At 39.7% G+C, this 24,499-nt stretch overlaps 1 protein-coding gene across 1 annotated transcript; it reads left to right on the forward strand.

The window, feature by feature from the left end:
* Window positions 1-1,723: 1,723 nt before the first annotated feature.
* LOC124620028 lies at window positions 1,724-21,439 on the forward strand. Its single transcript, XM_047146694.1, has 5 exons — window positions 1,724-1,762; window positions 6,354-6,500; window positions 11,241-11,496; window positions 11,636-11,709; window positions 21,070-21,439. The coding sequence occupies exons 1-5, from the start codon at window positions 1,724-1,726 to the stop codon at window positions 21,277-21,279; spliced, it is 726 nt and encodes a 241-aa protein (XP_047002650.1). The 3' UTR covers window positions 21,280-21,439.
* The last annotated feature ends 3,060 nt before the right edge of the window (window positions 21,440-24,499 follow it).

The following is a 24,499-nucleotide window of genomic DNA, read 5'->3' on the forward strand; positions in this document are numbered from 1 at the left end:
TTAGAAAATCTACATTGAACTCACTGCAGACTATTAACTGCTTGCTGATGACTGACAGACAGCACAGTAAGGAATCCAGGTTGTTCATAAATGACTATTAACTGCTTGCTGATGACTGACAGACAGCACAGTAAGGAATCCAGGTTCTTCATAAATGACTATTAACTGCTTGCTGATGACTGACAGACAGCACAGTAAGGAGTCCAGGTTCTTCATAAATGACTATTAACTGCTTGCTGATGGCTGACAGACAGCACAGTAAGGAATCCAGGTTCTTCATAAATAGATCAAAATTTCCCAGTGGGGATCTACATACTGTTACAATTAAAAGTGAACTGTTTTTCAGCACTAATTCACAAGCACACACTTCTATGTGCTGATCACTACAAAATGTACTTGTGTCAATGCTTTTGAACTTGTGTTCTATCTTAATATATGCTACAACTCGCCCTCTACCCATATTAGTTCTGCATGAGTAAGCTGCTAGACTGTATCCTTTTACATGTAACTTATCTAACCCTCTGATTGTGTGGCGCTCAGACAGGCACAGGATGTCTGCAAAGGATCTTGTATTGTGTTATGGTGTCCCTGTACATTTCCTGCAAGAAGTTCAGCCAACCTATTTTTCCCTCTCCTATTCAGGTGCAGGCCATGTCTAGTACAACTCCATCTCTCAGTTGTAAATTTGGAAATTTGTGGTAAGGTCTTATGGGACCAGACTGCTGAGGTCATCGGTCCCTAAACTTACATACTACTTAATTTAACTTAAACTAACTTACGCTAAGGACAACACATACACCCATGCCCAAAGTAGGACTCAAACCTCCAATGGGGGCAGCCATGCGGACGGTGACAAGGTACCTCAGACCGCATGGCTACCCCGTGCGGCTCTCTCTCTCTCAATTGTAGCAACGGGCACTGCACTCATATGAGAATTCGTTTCAGTCAGCAGTAACCTGCTCAACTCACAGGTAATACAGCTCACAGCAGTATTAACCCAGGGCTGATCATGGCGCTGTAGTTCCTACTCCTATTTTTCTAGGTCACCACAAATGCTCTAATTACTGTTCTTAGACGGGCTATTTCCTGCTCCACCTACTATAATGACCTGATATTCTTTGCCAAAACCTTTGCACAGTTTTCCGATGTCCTCTGTCACCTGGGTAAGGCTAGCACTTGGCTTCTCAATACTTGTGATGTGGTACCCTGCTCCTAACATTTCCTGCACCATCTGGCCTGCACCCCTCCAATGACTACTACCTAGCAGCAACTCTTTTCTTCCTACTTTCTTTTGGTAACGACCTACAGGTAACAAACCAAATTTATTCGATATTGATAGCTGAAATGCAGAAGAAATTGATGAGCTGTTTCCCATTCGCCCATTGCTTGTCACCTTTACCCAGTTCCCATGCCGTTTTTCCCCTTCAGTCAATCTAGTTCCAATTTACCGTGATCTAATTCAGCATAAAGGGTACAAATTTTTGCATCCTGTTCATCGATTCTCTTCTCTTTTTTGCAAAACCTACAGTTCCATAGAAGAGCCTCATTAAGTTCCCCATTCAGTTCTCCACTACAATCACTCCAGTGAAATTCCATCTCAGTCTACACATACTACTCCCTTTTTGACTATCCTACGGCAACATCTACACTTATCACGCATTGCAAGACACATTACACGCTTAAAAACAGAATTAAATCGCTTAATACGCTTCACACTACACGAATGTTCGTAATTTATGAGCAACATAAATTGGGCCTACCGGTTAGCGTTCCAGGTGTTTTATGAAACGTAAGAAGATATTTATTTTCGCTTACAACAGGGACTTAGCACTCACTTAAATTCAGTGTCTGTTAAATAATGTAATCACAACTGAATGGACTTAACTGTAAGCACGCAGCATATAAGCAAAAGACTAGTTCGAATGTTTCTAAATAACTTCGCATTGCGTAAATGACGAGACAAACAAAAACAAAGAACTGCGTCTACGCTATATGAACTTTTCACTTATTTTTCAGCTTGCCTAACAATACAAAGTATACCATACTGAAACAATCCGGTAACTGCCAGTATACGATATTGTATACAAAACTTACTCTAAGGTTCGCGCCTACAAAGGACCGTATTATTGGGAAAGAGACGAGGTTTGGCAGCAATATTACACGAGAAAACGCGAAAAGTGTTAACTTGTAGTAAAATCCGACTATAGCAATGTCGGACCATCACATAGCACACCTTTCTCTCAGGATTGGTTATAGGTATCGAGTGAAACTTTACGTCACGCACTAAGGTATCTGGTTCCTGAGTTGTGTACAAAATAGAAGCTTCTAAGTCGATGCAGTTGACAAGTACAGCTATTTTGTTACATATTTTGGTAATCGAAGATTCACTTAAGGACCATTGCAAGTCCCCTTCAGTTGATCTAAGAACGTTCCTTTTCTGCCATTTGATTTTGTACTCTCGTAATGTACAACCATCACATAGCACTCCTTTCTGTCAGGATTGGGTACAGGTATCGAATGGAAATTTATGTCACACACTAAATTATCTGGCTCCTGAGTTGTGTACAAAGCAGAAGCTTCTAAGTCAATACAATTGGCAAGTAGGGCGATTTATGTCACATATTCTGATAATCGAAAACTTACTTATCGACCACTGTAGGTGCCTTTCGGTTGACCCGGGATCGTAATACTGGGTGGCGATAGTTAAACGTTTCCTATTCAACACGTTATAACATAGAAACTAATCACTGTACAAGTACCAAACTCAGTGCACTTGTTGATGTGTCAACATGATCTTTGACTAAAGAAGCAGAGCATGACTGGTGAAGCGCTATTATCAGAACAACAGTAATGCTACAGCTGCACTTCGAAAATATCAGTGGCTGAAGGGATTAGAGAAGGGTCTTATTTCTCTACCTGCTGTGCAGAGCATGATGAAGAAGTTGGATTCAACTGGATTGGTCGTCGCTCTGGGGAGAGGCCGACTACCAGTTGTATCACAGGTAGTTAATGAAATCGCACTGCATGCAACTCCCGACCATCAGGCAGTGCACATTATTTGTCGCGACTGTTGAACATCCTGTGGTCCACTGTAGAGAAGGTGTTTCGAACCATTCTCAAATGGTATCAGTACAACATTCATATTGTACAGCAGCTTGCACCACAGGACGCACTACGACATGTTGAGTTCGCCCTCCACTTTTTCGCAAGGACTGAGGTTGACGACGTCTAGGACTGAACCATTTTATGGACAGCTGAAGCTCATTTTTCTCTAATGGCTGAGGTGAACATACAGAATTGCCAAGTGTGGGGATCTTCCCCTCCAGCCAGTGTGCATAAAGTTCCCCTGTATGGTGAATGTGTCATCATACGGTTTGGCTTCACAGCTACGTTCATCAATGGCTCAGTCTTCTTTGAACAGCTTGGCACTCAACGACCAGAGACGTGCAGTAAGCCTGGCCAGCATGCCATACCTGCCCTACAGGAGAGAGACGCATTCAAGTGAACAGTTTTAATGCAAGATTTGGTCCCACCTGCTTCTCCAAAACACATTTGGAAATTATCGAATTATCAGCCATTCGTTTCCAAATGCTTGCACGATCACCTGATCTCAGTCCCTGTGATTTCTGTTTGTGGGGATACCTGAAGGACAGGGTTTACCAGGGAAACATTCACACATGTGCTGATCCGAAGCACAGCATATCAAGAGAGGTAGGCAGCATACCTATGGACATGCTTCGTTCTGCTGTGCAGAATGCAATCCTGCGCTCTCAGACTCTTCTGAACACTGATGGGAGCCATACTGAGCCCCTTTTATAGCAGTAATGGTACTGGTATGTAATGGTATGATGTACCATAGCAGCACATTAAAAGTGTTTCAGTTGAATTTATTCTACATTATTTCTCTTCCCCATGTCCTTGACATTAATGAGTAATTACTTTCCATGTTTAATGTGTTAAATACAGAAAGTTACTGACCATATCCAATGAACAAGAGCACAATTAGAGCAGATCCACATTCCAAACAATAGCATTCACCTCAAGCAGAGACACCAGGATGTTGCATTTCTTTTTTATTGCAGGGTATGTTAATTTTGTTAATGAATGTGTAAAGATCTGTATTCTTGTGATGTGGGCTGTGGATAAGGGAGAGATTAAAGAGTTTGTAATAATCAATAATAAATCTTACTGGTCGGCCAGAGGGGTCGTGCAGTTCTAGGGGCTACAGTCTGCAACCGAACAACCGCTCCGGTCGCAGGTTCGAATCCTGCCTCGGGCATGGATGTGTGTGCTGTCCTTAGGTTAGTTAGGTTTAATTAGTTCTAAGTTCTAGGCGACTGATGACCTCAGAAGTTAAGTCGCATAGTGCTCAGAGCCATTTGAACCAACCCAAATCTTACTGAAAATTTGTAGTAACTGTTTTTCCAAACACATCTTCATCGACCTTGAAAGTGAGATGCTTGCTGATTTACAAGCAAAAAACTGAAACCAGCCAGCAATGAATCTAGTAACATGTATGTTCAACAGCATTCATTAAGTTGTTGCAACAACATAAGTTTATTTTGAAAACTCTGAAAACTAGTTTCAGGAGTTGGTCCATAATTAGAAGGGGTAGACAACCACACCAGCAGACGAATTGCGGGAGCAGCTCCTTTAGCTTATGTCCTAGGAATAAATACTGTTTGGAAACACTGGAATGTCGAGGATTTCTCTAAAACGCGTCGAAATTGGTATAATTTGTTGTAATAAAGTGACAAAACATCATATTGATGATTCAAGATGTCATTGTTTGGAAAAGAAGTGTCCTAAAAGAACTAGCTTGAAAACTTTCTTTTAAACTTCACTGATGGTTAAGACTAAGTCACCTTCTTATTATTTTACAAATGTGTCAGAATTTTCTATGCTTTCTTTCTGTATGATGTTTTACCAGATGAATATTTATTTTATTTTGTTTGCGTTTGTGTGTTTGATGCTTAACTTGTAAGTTATTTGTAATGACAACTCACTCCTGGTGGAGAAAGATAAAGAGAGAGAGAGAGGCATAGCACTTTTATATGTATATAACTTCATATATTACAAAATATAGTTGTATGAAAATTATTATTTGAGGTAGTCTGCAGCTCATGGTCTGGCAGTAGCGTTCTCGCTTGCCATGCACATATTCATGGGTTTGATTCCCAGAGAGTTCATGGATTTTCTCTGCCTCGAGATGACTGGGTTTTGTGTGTCCTTCATCACCATTTCATCATCATTGACTCACAAGTCGCCAAAGCGGCGTCAAATTTATGAAGGACTTGCAATACAGTGGCTGAACTTACCCGCATGAGACCTCCTGGCCAACAATGCCATACGAGCATTTCATTTCATTTTCATTTATTATTTGAGTTTAGGTGCAATTAAGCATTATCACTAGAATCAAATCTTACACTTAATGTCAAGTAAATCCTCTGTTTGGCACTGACACATTTTTCCCTTGTAAGAAGTTTAGATCGTTTTATATACTATCAGTTTTGCACAAACAGGAATATATATTTCAGTCATGATTTTAACTCGCCATTACAATCAGTACCACACATATATTATGATGTCCGTAAAAAGTAATTTCAACAACAGTTCGCCTGATTAACTGGGTGGTAACATGCTCGCCTCCCATGCAAGTGACGCCTGGGTTCGATTCCCAGTTGGGTTGGAGATTTTCTCCGCTCAGGGCCTGTGCGTTGTGTTGTCTTCATCATCGTTTCATCCTTATCACTGGTGCGCAAGTCACCCATGTGGCGTCGAATGAAATACGACTTGCACTTGCTGGGCCAACATCCCTGAATAGAGGCCTCCTGGCGAACGATGCCATACGCTCATTTCCATTTTTTCAACAACAAATGTGTCATACACTTAAATGATCATTTTACATAGACCAAAACAATACTCTAGTGCTTTGTGAAACTAAATTTTTATTTCACTTTCAGAAACAAAACAAAGTTGCAAATTATTATCCAATGTATTTTATCACAAATATAGTCACTGTCGTTCAAAAATAATTAGAGCACTGTATTTGCACTCAGTTTTCTGTCTGTGAGAAAAAGATTTGCAGCATTTTCACTACATGACCAACAGTAGACGGTAATACCAAATGATTATCAAGTGACTATTGATTTCTCATGTGACTGACGTGTAGAATGAAGTCTTGCTTAAGCACTTACTCATAACCTCACTAATTATTAAATCAATGAAATTCTGTGGGCATAAATTTTGCATCATTTGTGAAACCAGATGCCCCACTTTGCTACCACTTATTGTTCTAGGATGTGGAAAGCAAGTACCGAAGATAATCCTGACATAATAATATGGTCTTGTAGAATAGTATTATACTGATTGATGCAGAAGAAGTGAAAAGTGAGCCACATTTTCAAGGATCAATAGAACACTTTTGTCTTGGTAGACTGATGCGACAGCTGTACATTTGCCCTAGATACAGTGTTAAGAGATGGAGGAGGCATATGGGGGTATTGAGTAGGTAATTCACTGTATAAAGACAGATGAAAATATAATAGTCAGGGAGTTATGTGGGAGGGAGTAGAAAATAAGGTTATCAGTAATTATGGGCTTGGTAGCCGAAATGAGAAGGCAGAAAGACTAATTGAGTCCTGCATTAAATTTCTGATAGTAGAGTACTCTGTGCAAAAATCACGAGAGGAGGAAATAGACTTGGAATAGGCCAGGGATAATTTCATTTAAGTTATATCATTGTCATACAGAGATTCTCAAATCAGGTATCGGATTGTAAAGCGTATCCAGAAGCAGGTATAGACTCAGATCACAATTAAGTAATGATGAAGAATAGGTTGAGGTTTAAGAAACCAGTCAGGAAGAATCAGTGTGCAAAGAAGTGGGATATGGAAAGAGCTCAGCAGGCAGTTCAGTTGAAGAAGAGTGGGTATCTCTAAAAGGGGCAATGGCAGAAGTTTGGAAGAAAAACGTAAGTAGAAAAAAGGTAGCTGCAAGAAAACCTTAGGTAACAGAAGAAATACTTCAGCTGATCGACAGAGGAAAGAAGTATAAAAATGTTCAGGGAAATTTAGGAAAACAGAAATACAAGTTACTTAGGAAAGAAGTAAATGGGAAGTGCATGGAAGCTAAGGCAAAATGGCTGTATGAAAAACGTGAAGAAATCTAAAAAGAAGTTATCGTTGGGGTGACTGACTCAGCATGTAGAAAAATCAAGACAACCTTCACAGTAATTAAAAACAAGCGTGATAACATTAAGAGTGCAATGGGAATTGCAATGTTAAATGCAGAGGAGAGAGCGGATAAGTGGAAGAAGTACATTGAAGGCATCTACAAGGCCGAGGATTTGCTGATGACACGAAAGAAGAAGAAACAGGAGTCGATAGGGAAGAGACTGGTGATCCAGTATTAGAAACAGAGCTTTGGATCGAATAAGACAGAAAGGATAGACAATATTCAATTGGAATTTCTAAAAAGGTTGGGAGAAGTGGCAGCAAAACGTTTATTCACGTTTTCATGTAGAATTTATGAGATTGGTGATATACCACCAGCCTTTTGGAAAAATATCATTCATACCTTTCTGAAGACTGCAAGAGGCAACAAGTGCAAGAATTATCGCACAACCAGCTTAACGGTTCAAGCATCCCAGTTACTGACGAGAATACTATACAGAAGAATGAAAAAAATAGGATCTGTTAGATGACGAGCAATTTGTCTTTCAGAAAGGTAAAGGCAACAGAGAGGCAGGCCTGAAGTTGTGGTTTATAATGGAAGCAAAACTGAATAAAAATCAAGACACATTCACAGGATTTGTTGACACGGAAAAAGCGTTTGGCATTGTCAAATGATGCAAGATGTTCGAAGTTCTGACAAAAATAGGGGTAAGCTATGGTGAAAGACGTGTGATATACAATGTGTACAAGAACCAATAGGGAACAATAAGAGTGGAAGACCAAGAACGAAGTGGTCTGATTAAAAAGGGTGTACAAGAGGGATGTTGTCTTTCACCACAAGTGTTCTATCTATACATCGAAGAAGCAATGGTGGAAATAAAAGAAAGGTTCAAGAGTAAAAGGATATCAGTGATAAGATTAGCTGATGACACTGCTATCTTTGGTGAAAGTGAAGAAGAATTAGGGGATGTGTTGCATAGAATGAACAGTCTAATGAATTAAGATTACTTATTGAGAATAAGTCGGTGAAAGACGAAAGTTATGGCAAGTAGCAGAAATGAGAACAGTGAGAAACTCAACACCAGAATTTTTGGTCAAGAAGTAGAAGAAGTTAAGCAATTCTGCTACCTAGGCAGCAAAATAACCCATGACAGATGGAACAAGAAAGACATAAAAAGCAGATTAGCGCTGGCAAAAAAGGCATTCCACCAAAAGCCATCTACTGATATCTAATATAGGCCTTAATTTGAGGAAAAAAATTACATTTGGAGTACAGCATTGTATGATAGAGAAACATGGACTCTGGGGAAACCAAAACAGAAGAGAATCGAACCATTTGAGGTGTGGTGCTGCAGAAGAATTTTGAAAATTATGTGGACTGATAAGATAAGAAATGAGGAGGTTCTCTACATAATTGTCAAGGAAAAGAATTTATGAAAACACTGATAAGAAGAAGGGACAGAATGGTAGGACATCTGTTAAGACATCAGAGAATAGCTCCAATGGTATTAGAGGAGTTGTAGAGAGTAGAAACGATAAAGGAGGACAGAGTTTGGAATACATCTAGCTAATAATTGAGGACGTTAGACCACACCAAACCAACCAGAAGACTGACGACCCAAGAAAAAGACTTAAGCGCTGAAGTATTCTTTATCTATGTAGTTCTTTTTCTTCAAGGTCTTTCCCACATGATTCAAATTACTACTTCACTGCCTGAGGCGACAGTTTGGCTCCTGAAGAAGGTTGATTTCCTTTCTGTTTTGCTTGTTTACTTCAAACATAACTACAACTTTCTCTTGAATGGGCCGGCGTCATGATGTGGTGCTTATGGATTGAGGGGAACGTCTTTTGGCAACACTAGAAACCTAACAGATGCATCACATTAGCAATAAACATCAAAATTTTTGATGCTCACAGATTATTATTACTGTCTGGAGCAGTAGCTCCTAAGTAAAGAAAACTCTTCCAACACAACAATTAGCAGAGAACAGAATGGCCATAGAGGCACAGAGGCACAAAAACATGTTGACAATTTTAATTGAATACTTTGTTGTGCAGTCACAACATTCACTCAGTGTATTATCTAAAACGTGAATATTTTAAGTATAATATACAGTTCACAGACAGTTAGTGCGATATCAGTTGCCAACAGAAAAAGGAACAAGTTTAACAAAAGATTTCGTCAAATAAATAGGTATAATACAGTCACTTATGGGAAATTTGATACAACTTACATTGAATGAGAGAAACGATGATAAAAATGCAGTGTTCTGCTGCAAACATATGACATTGAAATTCGACCAAACTGAGTCCATGGAAATGTTCAGAACATATTGTACTGTGTTATATTTCGTCGGGAAGCCTTGAACCCCAAAATTTCCTTGCTCTCTCCTTTGTTAACTTACATGTTGTAAACATAAAAGTCAGTAAGTGAAAACATCGAAACGAATACCCCATTTTAAACTCAAAGTATAATTTCAGCTAAAGGATTAACCTACACAAAGTATCGCCAAACTTTCTGTTTTTGTTTATGCGTCCACAGGTAACATGAGTAACAATTTTTACACAGTTTTAAGTTTGTATTTTGATGAATAACACAACAGTACACACACGCTACCCACAATGTGTTGGTCGCGAACGTATGGTGTGGCGCGCAAATCGCCTGCTTCACATTTCGTCGTTTTTGAAGCCCGGTCCACACGCAACGATCTGTCTGCGCAGACATCGGCGCAGATGTCTGTACATGCAAAAGATCGCTGCAAATGTGGTGTGTTCACACGACACAAACCCCAATCTACTACTCGCCCGCCATCTGTCGGTGTAGAAAAGAAATATCAGTGGCAAGCGACTACGCTCCCCGAAAACGTCAAAATTTAATTCAGTTATTTAGAAAAATAGAAATGGAGGAAGTTCTGTTGTGGTCTGTGTTCGCAACTTGTGTTGCAAAAAACATTCAGACCAACCGCAGGAAACAGAGAAAGCGGTCAAAATGGTGCAGACAGTGGCTGCTAAAGCGAAAGCAGTTTTGTCACGTAAATTTACTGCGAGAGTTGCAGGGCGAACCTGTTTTGTTTTACATAACCTCGTGTTCCATTTCCTCGCACATTGGCACTCCAATTTCATCTTAAATTGTACTCCTGCTTGGTCTTGGCGTTTCTTGAACACTAAGAAAGCCAAGTAGATCAAAATACCATAACGTTGGCTGGTATACTTGATCTACTCCTACACCAGATCTTCTAGATTTCTGAACTTTGGATAACTCTTTTCGGTAAACAGTTCGCTGACGGACTAATTTACTTGACTTGCCTTCATGAACTCATCTTTCAGGAAAGCGGAAATAGCTTCACATGTGTTGGGTATTATTTCACTCAATGCTTATTTCGATATTGCAGATGAAAATTCCAAATCATTGTAGCTCCTTCCTGTTGCTAAGAATCTTAATGTTACTGCCAGGCGTTCATGAGGAGAAATTTCCCTTCTCATACAAGCATTTTTCTCATAATATGAGGGGTTACATGCTTTAAGAGATAATTATAAGTTTCGACATCCATCCGCAAATAATTTCGCCAGTTCGCAACGAAATTATTTTTTTATTACCGTTTCTCTGTTTGCCGAGGCGCCAACTGCCCGCAATTTTTCAATTAGAGCATTGTATGCTGCTGTCTTTTTGTCTCGGTCACTATATCCTTTACTTTTAATCTTCCACAAACATGGGTGGTTTCTGTATATTTCAATGAATTCACTTACAAACTCTCGAGAACACCGACGAGTATCAGCCATTTTAATGCCCTGTGCACACAAATACAAACACTAGACTGAGCAAACAGCTGTTTCGCGCCAGATTTGCGACGATCTCCTGTCCACACGCTCCAACTTGTCTGCGCAGATGTGGTTTGAACCGACAGATTTGAAAGGTTTCGCTCAAAACTCCAACTCCAACTTCCATGTTTGCACACACCTCAGGTTGGTGCAAATCTTCTGTTCACACGCAACGATCTGTCTGCGCAGATGTGATGTGCGCAGACATTTGCGCAGACAGGTCGTTGCGTGTGGACGGGCCTTAAGACATGTGTGCTTCTGCTGGGAATCTCCATAGTGTCTATACTCTTTGGTGGAGGCTCCACCAAAGTGTATGTTTGGTTGTCAGGTCATCTGTGGTGTGAATATTCTTTACCTACAAACTTCGATTGTAGAGGTCTAGAGGAAGTTCTGTACCTTTGCCAGCGGTCGTCGGTTGCGAAAATGGCTCTTCTAAGCAGCAGGATTTTCTTTAATTCTCACCGGCCTCTGTCTGTTTCTGCTGCAAGATTAGCAGACAAAAGTAATTCAGTTTCGGCTACTTATGTCAATATAATTAAAGTAAAGCCGAAACACCTTGTAACTGGTGTAATAAAAGAAGAGGCGTAGTTTAAGTTACCACTGATTACAGTAATTTTAATGTCGTCTTCTTTCGTTTACAGTGATGGCAGACCCGATTGAACATGCTACAGGGAAAGAGAAGCGGGAGCTCCTGGCCCAGCTAGCAGGAAATGACGTACGTGTTAGATTAAAACGTAACTCTTCCTTAGTCGCAGTATAAGGCAGAAGAGGGCATTTAACATTTCGTAGATTGAGACAATGTTAAAGCGCAGTTAAGGAACACTTCGTCAGTGCGACACACCCCGCAAAGATAGATACACTCGAAAATGACATTGAGGATGAGAGTATGTGGTAGTACTCACAAGAGACCTAATTTCCAGTTCTTGACGACTACTCACTAAACGTTGCACTTAATTTTAGGGGATTTGTTGTAATCAGTTCACAATATTAATTTTGTAAACATAAATAGTACTATAGTTTTTTATATAACGGGAAAAAAATCCCTTTGCGCATTTGGAATGTCGTGAAAGTTTGTTGTTAAACTGTCTGTTCTAGAGCCTAGCAAATGTCATATTTTTTCATAACTTTGTAAGTGGGCTCCTGTTGCTACTTCATTTTTGTTAGTGCGTCTTGAACCTTATCTCAAATCTCTGTCTTCCAGGGATTCAATTTGGAAAATAGCAAGATGTGGAACACATCAAGCTTACAGAATAAGTTTGTCTGAATACTTAGTGCTGCACATGGGATATGAGTAGATGTTGTTCATTAAACAAATTCCCTGCCTTGTGGGTTGAATTGAGCTGTTCTCCTAATGTCTGTAAAAGAAATAGCTGATTAAAATTAAGAAAGACACTGTTTGCATGACAGTGTTAAGAGCACACATATATGAAGATGGGCATCAAGAATGGTCATGGTATGGTTTGATTAAAGACATTAGAAGCCTAAAAATTCTTAACTGGGAGATTCTTGAAGAAAAATGGCTGTTATCTTTGAACACCTGCTTACAAACATTTTCGCCCCATATGCATCTCTTTAAGGTACTACAGATATAAAAATTGGGTTAATAAGAACATGTGTAAGCAACAATTGTTCCTAAACTGCAGCTGTCTATGGAGAAAGAACGAACTGTGAAATATACATTCTTTATTGATTTCATAGTGTTATTTCACCTACAAATTGTATACAAGGGAATGAAAATATGCCTGGGCTGACAATGGATGCACTTGATGTTAACCTGTGGTCGTGATCTGGCAGTAGTACCTGTAAAAAGCCGTGCCAAGTAAGACTGTCATGGGGTTCCTCACTGACTGTGATAACACACCTTTTAAATTCTGGCAGTGTTAGTGGAAAATAGTGGTAGGCTACATTTCTTTGACAAAATTCTCATCCCAAGAGCACTCAAGGCTCACCAGTCAGTACAGTTAATGATGTGTTGGGGCTATGCATTGGCCTAGAAAATCGCCAGATGTGATGAGATCCAATTTAATAATAAAGGTATTTCTGTTTATCTCTGTTGAAGTAGTAACATAAAATGTGTGTGTTGTTTTTCTCATGGCCTCAGGGAGGCATGAACATGTCATTTATAAATATTTTGTTTACCTTAGCTATCACATTCAGAATCAGTGAAAGTTCTTGATTTTTTAAAATTGATACAAGAATAAATTCTAAGTAAGTTCTCTATCACAACATTTATGGGGTAAAGATGATAAGAAGAAAACAAAAAGACGTCTCTTCAAAACAGATACTGGCATTGACATATGGATCAGAAATATGGACTGTTAAATCCAAATTAATGAAAAGATTGATGGCAACTGATCTAGGTTTTTGGATACAATCTGCAGGGATATTCAGGTGAGAAAGTCATAAATGAAGTAATCAGGAAGAACATGGATGTCACAAGTTCAGTTATTGATTTTCTGGAGGAACAAAAACTTTTATGGTATCGATATATGAAAAGGATGTTCCAGGAGAGACTGCTGCAACAGATTATGGAATGGGAATTACCAGGAAGGAAGAGGGACACCACCAGCCACATATTTTCAGACATTATAAGAAATACTGAAGGAAAAGTTATGGATGGATTGGTGCAAATTGAGAGTGTAAATCAAATTTGATGTCTTATCTTGGGTTACTGGAAAATGTAAAGTTTTGCTGATACATTAATTCTATTTCGATAGTGGTATGGTTCAAGTGTGATGTTAGACCCCTCCCTCCCCATTGACATCTGTATTACGGTGTCAGTGATGTATGCCATAACCCAAGGTAGATTAGGGTGAAAGGTGATAATTTGGTAGAGAGTTAGTAAAGCCAATGAATGTGAATGCCAAATATGGGTTACAGTAACTGATTGACCTCTAGCGTAGCCTAATGTGTACATTTTCACCATATTTAAATATGCATTTTATCATAGAGAGTAAAGAGGCAGATTAACGTGCAGTATGTACAGGAATCTTTGGTTTTGTTTCTTTAGAGTCTATTAATGTTAATGACTTAAATATCTTTCAGCAGAGCAGAAAATTATTTTTCTTGTTGATAAAAGCATCCTTTGCTTCACTTTCGGGTTGATTTTGGAGGAAAAGTATGATTGCTAAATAGCTGTCTGATTGCCTGTGCTGTCTAAGTGCTAGTTCTCATCATATCACTGAAGTGTAACATCAGGCATGGCCAGTGCTAGCATGGGTAACTGTCAGGTATGCCAAGTGCTGTTGGCTGTTCTCCCTTTGCTTTTACAGAAAAGAGGAGGGTGGTGGCCCTACACCACTTTGTGAAGGAAAGGTGCCATTGTGAATGAAGGGAAAGTTTGCAGTTTGGCAGCTGAATCTGCCATTTGGGCACTGCCAGCCAACCATGCCAAATGATTCAGTTTTTAATGCCTGTGAAAGCAAAGCACAAGGGGCTGTCATTTCTCCCACCATCTCTACATCTTGGGCCTGTTGCCCTTCCATTCGTTGACACTACGTAATTCCTGGGGCTCGTGCTCGATAGGAAACTCTCGTCGTTCTCCCATGTCTCTTACTTGGCAGCCCACTGTACACCATCCCTCAATGTCCTCATTGGTACTTCTTGGTGTGCTGATCGAACCATCCTCTGCTGTTTGTACTGGTCCCTTGTCCATTCGAAACTCGCCTATGGGTGCTTTGTTTATGCATCTGTATGCACATCCCTTTTACGCCGTCTCAGCGCTATCCATCATGGCATCCGTTTGGCCACGGGTGCCAAGTTGAGAGTCTGTAGTATGCTGAACTGCCACTGTCCTACTGCCAGGGCTTTCTCCTCAGCAGCCATGCATGTCGTTTGTGTGCCATGCGTGGCCACCCTTCCTATGCCTCCTTTTCTGATGATTCCTTAGATTGTCAGTATGGGGCTCGTCCCTCTTCTCTGTTACCTCCTGGTGTCCACTTTCACCACTTGCTATGGCGGCTTAACTTCATGCTACCTGCAACTTTCCCAGTGGGTGTGAACCCTTCACCACCATGGCTTCGTGAAGCTGCCCATGTTAACCGTGGGCTTCATTCGCTTCTTACGGACTCTACTCCAGCCTCAGCCTATTGCCTTCAGTTTCACGACTTTCACATGGAACTTAGCACTAGTACCTTTGTGTACACTGATGGCTCTCGGGCTGATCATAGGGTCGAGTGTGCCTTTGTCATTGGCACCCATGTCTTTCGATATCGGCTTCTGGCCCACTCCTCAGTATTTACTGCTGAGCTTTTCGCCTTGTATCAGGCCACGTAGTACATACGGTGACACAGCCTTCCAATCGTCAGACTCACGGAGTGCCCTCATTCATGCAGGAGCTGACACACATGTATTCAGTGTATGAAAAGTGTGAAATACTTCAGCAAACAGAATCTGGATCAGCTCCACTAATAGGGTTTCTGCCTCATGTATGTACTTTCTTGGATGAATGACATGTTTATGTTGAGTTGGTGACTAATACCATCGGCTTCAGGACAAACAGTCTTACAGAAATGTCTTTTGTTGACATGTCTTCTGTATGTGATAGTCGAGTATTATCTGTAATTGAAGAGCCTGGCTGCTGTTCATTGCATACACAACATTTTACAATGTATTGCTTACGATACTGTATTACATCTATCTCATATTTATATCTGCAGTATGGTCTCACCACCAACAGACATATATAATTTAAATGAAGTCATGGTATATACTTTAAAAGCTGTTGTGATTTGGGAACAGTATTTGCTGAGGGTTCTCAGCAGGCAGCTTATAATGACTGCACATAGGATTTCTCTGATGAAATTCTTTAGAAAGGCAAATCTTGAAAGTTTAAACTGTTCGAATTTAAGATATGTAAATTGATATTGACAATTTTTTTGTTTCCTCCATTGCATTGTAATTACTCAATGGTTATTGTGCCTTTTTGTTATGTACGTACTGATTAATTAATAAAACATTATTTCCAAAAGCTTTTGTGTTTATATTAAAAATGCTCAACAAAAGGCACAGGTGTGAAAGTAAGGTTTTGTAAATGTTAAAATGGAAGTTGTGCACAGAAATCCAGAGGTGGTTTGGAAGCTACTCGTGTGCCGATCATTCATATTTTGCTGACTGATCATTCTTGCATGCTGACTGCCAATATTTTTTCTTTCACTGAAAGCTAAAAATGAGTGCTACAGCCTCAGCTGGACTTGTGGTTGAAAAGTTGATCAGGGGTGAAAATTACTTGTCATGGAAATTTGCCATGAATGTGTATTTGGTCCATGATAAACCGTAGGGTATTGTTGAAAACCCTCCTTCGAAACTGTTGAAATTGGACAATTTTTGGAAGAAGAGACAAAAAGGCACATTCCCGGATTATACTTTCCATGGACAAGATGAATTATTCCCTTATAAGGGACACAAATATGGCAACAGAAGCCTAGACGGCCTTCGAAAAAGCATTTGAAGACTTAGGACTCAAACGTAGTGGACTTGCTTACCTCATTAATCACAACCAAATTAGATAAATGCAAGTTGGTAAGTGACTATTGCGATCGAATAATGACTGCGTTTAAGTCAAATAAAATGAAGTTTGCCATTAGTGAAGAGTGGATAGGTACTTTGCTACTGGCTGGATTACCTGATCATTGTCAGCATATGGTCACAGCACTTGAAAACAGTGGTGTATGTATCATGGGAGATTCTATTAAAGTGAAACTACTACATGATGTCAAACCCGAAGATGCAAATAGAAGTGAAGAATCTGGTGTACGTACAAATCAGAAAAGGCCCATAAAACTTATTATTAAAATCTAAAAGTGCCATAGGCTGAATCATATTGCTAAATATTGTTCTAGGAAGGACAAAAAAGAAGAAAGCTTGTCAAACAATAATGGTGGCAACAAACATGTATTTAGGAAGCAGACACAACAAAAGAAAGCTTTTTCTTGCTGCTGATGTTAAACAGGCACACAGAAAGGATATGTGGTATTTAGATGTTAAGAGAGGTAAATTGATATCAATATTTTCCTTAACCCCGTTGTGTTGTAATTACTCGGTTATTGTGCATTCTGGGGTGTGTAGTTGTTGTCATGCAGATACTGATCAATTAATAAAATGTTTTTTCAGTAAGTTTTCATGGGTCGACAGAAGCGTTCGATCTCACGCGTCGGCTTTGACCCGTGACATAAGGGTGTAGTGGTGTGTGACGTCATTACGGCGCGGAGTTTGGTTTGCGAGTGTGGCGTGTTTGTAGGTGTCATCGTGTTGTGGTTTATTGTGCCCTCTGGTGGTATGTTCAGGGTTTTCGTTTGTTTGGTGTATTGGGCTCAGTTTGCTGTTGCTCAGTGGCGAGTGCTGCTTGCGTATTTTTGAAGCGGAATTTGTATCAGTGAGTTAACGGTTTCGTGGTTTTGTGTGAAGGTTAATGTAGTGATGATTGCCGTATGTCGGGTGGTTTTGTTATTAAGTTTAATCGGTTGTGGTTTTTTGTTCAGGAATGGATATGAAAGACAAGATCAATAGTTCTCAGTTGAGGGCTATGGTGGGGGACACAGCTTTAGAGCTGATTAAGTTCCTACAGCTTTTTGGCTTAATTGTCGAGGTGGTGAAGTGCGGTGTGTGCCGTGAACCAATGAAATTGGTTAAAGTTCCAGCCTCTTGGACCAGGGATGGTTATATGTGGCACTGTCGCAAAGACGACATATGGCGTTCCATACGGCGCGGTACCTGGTTTGAGAAGTCTAGGTTGGGCATGCGCGAGATTGTGCTTGTTACATATTATTTTTGTTATAGATCCCCACAGTTTTTGCGTGTATGAGACTGGTGTGAGTGAGAGGAGCGTTTTAGATTGGTATTCCTTTTGTCGTGAAGTGTGTTCGGAATTTATTAAGTACAGGGGTAAGTTGCGGGGGGGGGGGGGGGGCATGGGGTTGTTGTGGAGGTGGACAAGTCACAATTTGGGAAAAGGAAGTATGGGAGGGGGAAGTCTGTGGCTGGTCTTTGGGTGTGTGGGGCTGTTGTTCCGGGGGGTGGGGGTTCCGAATGTGTTTTTAGGGTTGTGGAAGGGAGGTCCAAGGCTGAATTAGTGGGGTTAATTGAGGAATATATAGAGCCGGGGTCCACAATAGTTTCTGATGCTTTTTCTTCTTATAGGGGGTTGGATGAGAGGGGATTTAATCATTTAGTAGTGAACCATAGTTTCGACTTTAAGAATTATGAGACAGGGGCTTGTACTAATACAATAGAGGGGATGTGGGGGGTGGTTAAGTCAGTTCTTGGGAGGGGGAAGAGGCACTCTTCCAACCTTCAGTCTCATTTAGATGAGTACTGTTGGCGGAAGAGTGTCCCAGAGGGCTATTGTATTGTTCGGGTTTTCTTAAGGGCTGTGGGTAAAATGTATAGGCCGAAAGTGGTTAGTTAGTGGTCTGGGTAGGTGGGTGGGTGGGTGGCTGTGGCTCAGGGTGGGGTGGGTGGTTTATTTTGTTGTATAGTATTTATTAAGGTGGGGGGGGGGGGGGGAGAGAGGGGGAGTGTGTTTGTTTTTTGTTTTAGTTGTGGAGGATCTATTTTGTTGAAGTTTTTGTTGAGTTGTAGTGTGTGATTGAGAATTTTTTATGTCGCATTTGGTTTTTGTTCGTGGGTTTTTTATTTTGGGGTCGGGGGGGGGGGGGGGGGAGGGGTTGAGGTGTGGGTGGGTTGCGTTTTTCTTTTGGTTTAGTATTTTTTTGTTGGTTTGTGTGTGTGTGTGTGTGTGTGTGTGTGTGTGTGTGTGTGTGTGTGTGTGTGTGTGGGCGCACGCGCGCGCCTTTGTGTGTGATTGTGGTGGCCAGTGTATTGGGGTATAAGGAAGTGTTTCATTGAAATTTGTGAATGTGAAGGTTGGTATTGGTATTGGGAGATGTTTTTGAGTTACATAGCTCAAGGGTAGTGGTCGATCCTAATTTATGGGATTGGGAGCTGCTGTTGAGCTATATAGTTGGAGGGAAGTGTTCAATCTCAATGTTTGGTGGAGTATGTTGGTTTTTGTAATGGGAGATGGGATCGGGAGCTGCTGTTGAGCTATATAGGTCAAGGGAAGTGTTCGATCCCAATTTATGTGATCGGGAGCTGCTGTAGATCTATATAGGTCAAGGGAATTGTCCGATTGCAGATAATATTGTGTTTTGTGGTATTTGGTGAGTTTTGTGATGTCGATTTTTTTCGTCATTTTGTGTGGTTTTGTATGGGGGTGGGTGGCTAAATTTGTTTATATTTAGTTTCTCCCCACCCAAAAAACCCCAATTTCCCACATTTGTCGCGTTAGTCATTAGGCTTTTTGTGAAACGTGTGTGTGTTTTTCGATGTATTTTCGTCTTTATGATACATATGCAATGATTTTATATCTGCCATATTGGAATTGTCGTTTATGGTCCTTTCCGCCATATTGGATTTGTCGTTTATGGTCGTTTCCGCCATATTTGTGACGTCATGGGTCAAAGCGGACGGGTGGGATCGGACGCTTCCGTATTTCCGTTTTCATATTTATATTAAAAAATGCTCCACAGAATTAAAAAGACAAATTGAGAAAAAACAGATTGGAACTATCAAAGTGAATACCTCATTGAAAGACAGAGCAAGACTACCTGGTGTACAAGTAGAGAGAGAAAAAAATAAAATACAATCTTGAGCTCCCAGGACTCTACAAATAGTCTATACAGAATGTTTTAGAACTATAGATCTTCTGAAGTTGGCTTTTGACATTGAGTGGGCTGGACTGCTACTGCTAGCTTTATGCAAATGGAAGTTTTGTGTGTCAGTTCTCAAGCACCAAACTTTCATGTCCACAAAAATTTAACATCTGTCACAAAAAAATAAAACTGTCACTAATTACACTTAGAATAGATTTTTGACATTCGTGGAAGCATTCCAGGGATTTATAGTGTATGTAAATTTCTGAATTTTTACGTGGTTTTTATTGGAGCTAGTCTTTAAATCTCAATATTGACAAAATTGCAAAGTAATCCAGTTTTCTAAAGCTTAAAGGTAGCAAATGCAATGCAATATGAAACTTTGAGAAGATCCATTACCAAGCGAGGTGTTTCAGTAACAAAAGTTTTCAGCAGCTAATTTTCAAGATGTGACATGGTAAATTTGAAACTGTTTCCTAGGTAGAAAAATTTCATCAGTTTCAAAAAAAATTAACACTGGCTCTAATTAAAATTGAACAGATTTTTTTACATGCTTGGAGGCAGTGTTGACATGTAATATTATACACGAATTTTAGAAGTTCTGCCTGACATGCAATGAGCAAAATTGTTCGGTGGTGTCATGAAGCCAGTTTTGTAGCTTCCTGCAGACACTTTTATCATTATCTTCAGTTAATTTAAATAAGGCTACAATGCTAACTGTAATAGTTTAATCATTCTTTTATTCTGAGAAATATCATGATAGGGAGATTAAAAGATCATTCTCCAATTTAAACTGTGGAAAGTCCAAGTAGGAATATCAACAATATTATGAAATGGATAGGTTACTGCTCACTGTAAAGATGAGACTTGGTCCTCTTCAGAACAGAAAACATATTCACTTAAGCAAGCAAGTGCACTACACGACCACGTGCGTGACATACCTATCTCTAGACACACTGGCCAGAAGTGTGTTCGCTTCGTGTGTGTGTGCGTGTGCGTGTGCGCGAGGGGGGGGGGGGTGTTTCTCCAGCCAGAGGGGCCGGGAATAGCAGTCGTGTGTGTGTGATGTGTGCTTGCTTCTGTAATGTATTCTGTTCTGAAGAAGCCTGTGGTTGAAAGCTAAAAGTGTAACAGTCTTTTTTTTTTTTTCTGCCTGTCTGCAACTCAACCTGTCATCTTATGGTGAATAGAAATCCATCCTTTTCATATTGTTGTTGTTCTTTAACTCAAGTCATATGAAATGAGCAGACTAAAGCTTTTGTAAATTAAAATTGTCTAAATTTGTAATCATATTTCACACACACAAATACTAACCTAATGTGCTTCAGTAAGTGAATGGTCTAGCTTTTCCATTTTAGCTGTTATCCAATCTGAGTGGAGATACACAATCCATCAATCTAATTAAAGTTGTAATTTTTTTCCAGGATCCTTACCATTCGAAGGCAATAAAGAGAATGTCAACATCATCAAAAGCGAACCCTAACCCTGTTCCATCTGCGTTTGATTCACGTATTGTTGGCTGCATATGTGAAGAAGATGCTACCCACATTAAATGGATGTGGGTGTACAAAGGAATTCCAACACGGTGCGCTTGTGGCCATTGGTTTCAGCTTGTAGAGAAACCACCATTGTAAATAATGATAGTAGGAAGTGTTGGACATAGTTTACTTATTTTCCTTGGATGTTTTGAAGTGGTGCATCACTAGGTGTATTATTGAATAAAGTTGCCTTTCATTTCAGAAGGATGCTGTATAGATTATTATGTAAATAATACAAATAAAAAGTGTGAAGTCACTTCTTTAGTTTTTTATGGTTTCTCTTCAGATTTTGCTGTAGGGATTTTTTTATACACAATGTTGATTTAATATGGAAAAAATTCTAAATTGATTACTTGAACTTTAATTCTGACTGTATTAAAACAAAACACACCGTGCTTGTGATATATGCAGTAGACATTGTGGGGAAAGAACCATTTTGATTGATTTGCTCAAGTCATGATTTTGCTGTTGAAATCTAAATCTCCAAAATTTATTACATGAAAATATGTTACAGAATAGTGTTGTGTAGGGTTTTCATTGTTTGCTCTGAGTGCATAGTACAAAAGTAAACACTCTGGAAACACAGATATCATTGGCACACGAATAGATAGTTACAGCCAATCTGGAGATGTCTCTGCTGTTATCTCCATTGGGAAGTTCCACTGTTACTTGAGTGTTCCAGTACCACAGGACATCAGCTCTTGTTATTTAGTTATGTGTATCTTGACAACCAAGGATATTCACTTCAGAAGTCCACTTATTTATTTATTCATCCATCTTTGTGTTTGTATGCAATCATTGCCGTGAGTGACAAAAAAACTTTCACACTGGTGATTGACACATTAAAAAAACATGGTTACATACCATTTATAAGCATTTACAACAGTCCACTGATGATATCAAAATTGTTCACAATGTGGTAAATATGGAACTGCCAATTGTTAATAAGAAATGCTTACTATGAAAGAACAAATTCATCGTTTATTGAGTGGGGTGACTTGTATTAATGAGCCATTTAGTAACAGATTTCTTTCAATAGATCTGAAGTTTTTAATATGTAAAAACCATTTTTGGTTATTTTTTAAGATGTTTAATGAGACATGATGTCCCTGCTAAGGCTTTATACCTAGATATTTGTTAGTGCAATGATTGTCTCATTGATGGTTTATCCATTTTTAATGCTTGGTGAGTGTTATGTTGATAAACAGACTGCCTTAGGCTATATCTACTAGTTTTCTTTTATGTACAAAAGATGAAGTCTCTTTGTAGAGAGGTGAACTTTGCAGTGTCACCAGTGTGCTCTCTCTGTCTGTCCTACGTCACCCTCCAGCTGTTGCCTACTCTGGGGACTGGCAACACAGGTGTGGTCGCTACAGCAGCCAACTATTTCTGCATCTGACTCTTCATAGTAGAATGTGTATGTGCAGGGAACGATCACTGTCTGTTATTAAAAAAGTACTTTTGTTCCCTTTGTCATCCATAATGTATGCCATAGTGACTAAACTAACACAGAAATCAACAGGAAATGGTATACTTGCAACCTGAAGCATGTACTACATGCAGATGTGGCAGAATGATGCTACTGAATGGAGCACTACAGAGTACAGTGCTCTTTGCCCTACTCATCTCCCAACCACATGGCTTCTTCTGCGTACACCATTGTAGTATTTTTAACTGTTTAAAATAAGACCTGTGGGATATTTTGGTTTGACAAATTTTTAGATAATTCACCAGTTGAAACCAGGTACTGGACAAGTGTAGGTACTTGTCATTTTGTACTTCAGTTGTTCACACCTTTTTTAAAATTTATGGAGGTTTTCATCCGCTTAAAGTACTGGTTTCTTGCATGTTACTAGGCAGGTCATATACAGGGTGCCCCACCTCACACCCAAGACTCGAGTAACAGTGAACTAAATAAAAAGGAACAGATAATAGTAATGTTAAAAAAAAATAGTTGCCTGTTTATAAGTGGTGGCCATGGGCATCCAAGCATTGCTGACTCCATGTAAGGATGTTACCAGCAACACATTGTAATTCTGCTAGTGTGATGTTAATTTCTCTAGTGTGATGTTAATTTCTCTAGTAATGTGCTATTTAAGATCTACTATTGTGCGCGTATTATCTGCTTACACAAACTTTCTAGTGTGCCCATAAATAAGTCACCTGATGTCAAATTAGAGGACCTAGGGGCCAGAGGCCTTTACTGAAAAGTATGTCTTGAGGGAATGTGATGTCGATCTTACTTTGGTTGAATGTTTGAGTGGTTGCTCCATCTTGTTGGAATACCTCATACAGCTTCTCTGCATCTTTTAATTGTGCATAGAAAGAGTTAAAGCTTTCTGGATATCTGGCACTGATTAAGGTGTAATTGAGTGTAATTGAAAAATTGGGTCAAGTAGTGCACATGCCGACTGTGTACACCAAACACCTATCTTCTCTGAGTGGAGAAGTTCATTCAGAATATGTGGTTGTCCTGTGACCAGTACCAGCAGTTCTGGGAGTTTACATAACCTGACGAATGAAACCAGGCCTCACCTGACAGGTAGTAAAACAAGGGATCCAAGTAACCGTTAACAGTCGATGTTAATAGCGAGTTACAATAATGAACACACTTTTTTTCCTGATCCTCATATTACAACTCCTGCACCAGACTCTGACAATAGGCTTTTAATTTCATATATTTCAGTACACAATGACACAATGTATGAGATACACCAACCTGCTGTGATAATGTCCTCATTGACTTGTGGGTACTTCTCATAACGTCCATGTGAATTCCATCTGTGGTTTCAGGGATCCTCACTGTCGAACACCTATTCCTCTACACATTGAGTGCATCCTACACTCCTCCATTTCTTTATACAGATCTTGAATAGTGCTGGTCATTGAAACACTCCCTATTAAACCCACTGTTATTGACTAGTGGATTGTAGCCTAACAGCTTAGAATAGTTTGACAATGTGCAACTGATAAAGGCTGGTTGGTCAAAATTTGCAGGGGAGTTGTTTCACGTCAAATCCAACAAAGCTAATTAGAATGCCAAGTAGCAATAATCAGTACAAACTCGTTTTTAATGTTCTTTATCTTTTGTTTAAACAGTACGAATGAGACAGTTACTCCCTTCGTTTGACAAAGTAATAATGGTTAACTTATCACAGGTTGTTTATTAATGTCATCACACACCAATATGCTTCATTTTGCACTGAATAATCCTCACTGCAATCCAAACTGTGGGTGTCAGGTGCAGTTGTCGCGTCATCACAAATGAACACAACACATCGGACAAATCACTCCATTAATGCCATTTCCGTATTTG

Source organism: Schistocerca americana, chromosome 6 (assembly GCF_021461395.2).
Source record: "Schistocerca americana isolate TAMUIC-IGC-003095 chromosome 6, iqSchAmer2.1, whole genome shotgun sequence".
Taxonomy (NCBI): Eukaryota; Metazoa; Arthropoda; class Insecta; order Orthoptera; family Acrididae; genus Schistocerca; species Schistocerca americana.